Source organism: Austrofundulus limnaeus, unplaced genomic scaffold (assembly GCF_001266775.1).
Source record: "Austrofundulus limnaeus strain Quisiro unplaced genomic scaffold, Austrofundulus_limnaeus-1.0 Scaffold389, whole genome shotgun sequence".
Lineage (NCBI taxonomy): Eukaryota > Metazoa > Chordata > Actinopteri > Cyprinodontiformes > Rivulidae > Austrofundulus > Austrofundulus limnaeus.
Genome location: NW_013952791.1, coordinates 478,250 through 481,101, shown reverse-complemented (window position 1 = coordinate 481,101; position 2,852 = coordinate 478,250). Strand labels below are relative to the sequence as shown.

At 38.5% G+C, this 2,852-nt stretch overlaps 2 protein-coding genes across 4 annotated transcripts in view; one reads left to right on the top strand and one right to left on the bottom strand.

Moving 5' to 3' along the window:
• LOC106528553 (metalloproteinase inhibitor 2) overlaps window positions 1–2,852 on the top strand; it is a 23,590-nt gene that overhangs the window by 8,461 nt on the left and 12,277 nt on the right. Inside the window, exon 1 of one of the 3 annotated variants that reach the window (XM_014023751.1) lies at window positions 2,629–2,807. The exons of 1 other annotated variant lie outside the window; for it this stretch is intronic. In XM_014023751.1, coding sequence (XP_013879205.1) covers window positions 2,666–2,807 — 142 coding nt within the window. In that variant the 5' untranslated portion in view covers window positions 2,629–2,665. Of the gene's footprint in view, window positions 1–2,628; window positions 2,808–2,852 lie in introns of those variants that run through there. One more of the 3 variants, XM_014023750.1, reaches the window with a different exon arrangement.
• LOC106528551 (metalloproteinase inhibitor 2) overlaps window positions 1–2,852 on the bottom strand; it is a gene marked incomplete in the record, with an annotated part of 22,741 nt that overhangs the window by 14,705 nt on the left and 5,184 nt on the right.

Genomic DNA, 2,852 nt, shown 5'->3' with positions numbered 1-2,852 from the left:
GGTTGTGTTATTGAGCCGTTTCCATATATATGTAATTTATAATTTCAACTGGAATATTTCCAGATTACATGAAAATAGCCAAGGTAATTCCACTTTATTAGAATGGTGAGAAATGCATGTTCACAAACTATAGACCAACCTCCTTGTTGCTGCAGTTTTCAAAGATTGTGGAGAAATTATTTGTAAAAGATTAGATCAATTTATTGATAAACAAAAATTTTTAAATAACTTTAAGTATGGGTTTATGAAAAATAGGTCGACATCAATGGCTCTAATGGAATTAATGGAGCAAATAACAACTGCTGTTGATCAGAAGCAATGCTGTGTTAGTGTTTGTGTTGATTTGAGGAAGGCATTTGACACGATTGACCACACCATTCTTCTTGGAAAGCTGAATCAATATGGTATCAGAGGACCAGCACTACAATGGGTAGCAAGTTATTTGAAGGATAGGAAACAGTTTGTACAAGTAAATAATGTAAGATCTGGCTTTTTTTTCCTAGTATCTTAGCTTCTTCATCGTCAGTGGCTTTTTTAATAGGAGAAAAAGAAAGAGAAAGAAAAAAAGTGAAACATAATGAGAAAGAGTGAAAGAGAGATTGGAAGATTTGTGAAATATATGTTGAGAAAACACAAGACAGCACACCCGACATCTTGGCTCCACACCTACAAAAACAAAGAGGGAGATCATTTGCTGAAAGCTTTGTCAACCCCCCCACCACCCACCCCCGTTCAAAAATCCTATCTGCACACCTGCACGCTACAATCCTTGAGGAACTAGTTGTTCTCACAACAATCTTAATCATAGTACTAAAAACACTGATTTCACGTTGATTATAAAATACTTTTTAATCACCTTCAACATAAATATGTATGGGTGAAATGCATTTAAGACTCAATCTGAATCAATAAATCTCTTACAATTGAATAAAACTAGTACATAAAAGCTCTTATKCCTCCTCATAGACTTAAAAGATAAGTCAAACATAAGCAACATGTTTCTTTTACMTCTTGAGTGCCGCCCAGTTGAGCCTGCTTCAGGCCTGTAAGAACAACTGTAACACTGAATATAAATAACCTTTCTGAAATGGTCTCAAATAAAATAAATATATAAAACTAATATAAAATACATACTGTAGTGTTTTTATAAGGCACATAATTAAATTCTATACCATAATCAAGTAACTGTGTTAATTTCAGTCGTTATGAAAATGCTGTATAGAAGAGAAGTACTTGTATTTGTGTATGTTTGTGGTTTGACTAGTGACACTTTTGCCAAACATCGGCCACCAGCAGGTAGTTTCAATGGTTCCCATTTTGCTGTTTCACACCCCACAGTCCTGACCTCCAACATCACAGAGAACTGGTCTAAGGTGGGGTTAAAGGGCCTCTGGTCATGGTCCAACTTAAAACCGGTTGTCCTTCCCTTCAAGGGTCACACAGAATGATAAAATTAGCTGATTGTGAAAACTTGAGAGCTCCTGATCTCCCAGTGCTTTGTGCATCCTTTTGTCTGCAAGGCGGTGGTGGCGCCTGATGTACCTTGAGGATTCTGTTCAAGAGGAGAACTACTAAAATGTCCAAGCTGCTTTCAGGTTGACTTCATCACTCTTTGACCGCTGGCTCCATTTTTGACATTTTATAAGTTCCAAAGCTGACTCAGATTGTTGAACTGCTACCTCTGGTCATGATCCAATCCAAGGCCCTGTTCACACGATGCAGATTTTGTGTGAAACCACAGGTTCTTTTCTGTGGTTCGGCCGATCGTGTACACGACACCAACCGTGGTTCTCTGAACCCGGAGATTTCTGAATCCTGGTCTCAGAGTGGACATTTTGAGAAGCACCCAGCAGCGCATATACTGTATGTTCAAACCACCGACACACAGCAAACGTTTCTTCTAAACTAACAACAATTACAATARATTACAGACACCTGAGGGTTTCTGTGTTACTCACCCTTTGCAGCTTGTAAAAGCAAAACACAAAGAGCATCCTAGKTCCAATGGAACATTAGCTTATTCACCAGGTTTGAAGTATCATGCAGCAGCTGCATGCTCAGCGCATGATCAGGGTTGCCATATTAATAATTTTGATTTTTTTGCTCCTCTTTTTCAGTGCACATTTTCACCAAACACCACACACCTTATCTTACAAGTCTCTCATGCAGCATACATGACTGAGTGAGTCGTATACAGCATATCTGTTGTGTTCACTAAAAAAAGAATAATTTTAAGAGAACAGTAAAACACTTTACTACTTCCCATTTGGCAACGTTGCCTGATACATTACTGCAGTGGTTCCATGCAATTGGATGATTTTTTTGTATATTGACCCCAGTAAACATTAGTATATCCAGAGACCGGTCTAGTGTAAACAGGGTCTAAAATCAGTTGATCTTCTCTTTATGTGTCAGACATAGAGAGAGTTGCTAGATCAGAGAAATCAGCAAACTAATTTTTCTGATCCAATGATCAGAGAAAAATCTAAAACATGCAGGAGATCGGCCTTCATAGGGCCGATCACCTCAGGAGGGGCGGAGCCTGTTTGCAACAATTGGGTATAAAACTCACTTCTCTGTTAAGAGATTTTAAAAATCTGCTTTCTGCTTTTTTGCATTTCTCTTTACAGCTGTCACCATTTTCATCATCTTTAAGTTTCCAAAGATGACTCAGATAATGAAGAGTTGTTTCATCTCTCTGGCCATTCTGTTTCTTTGGCGAGTGGAGGCAGGAGCAGAAGCAGCTGTTATATGCCACTGTCCTCTTATGATGCCTCCCTTGCAGGCTCTCTGCAACTCAGATGTTGGTAAGTTTAGTCAACTTTTTTTAATGGGGATGCTCTGATTGTGTG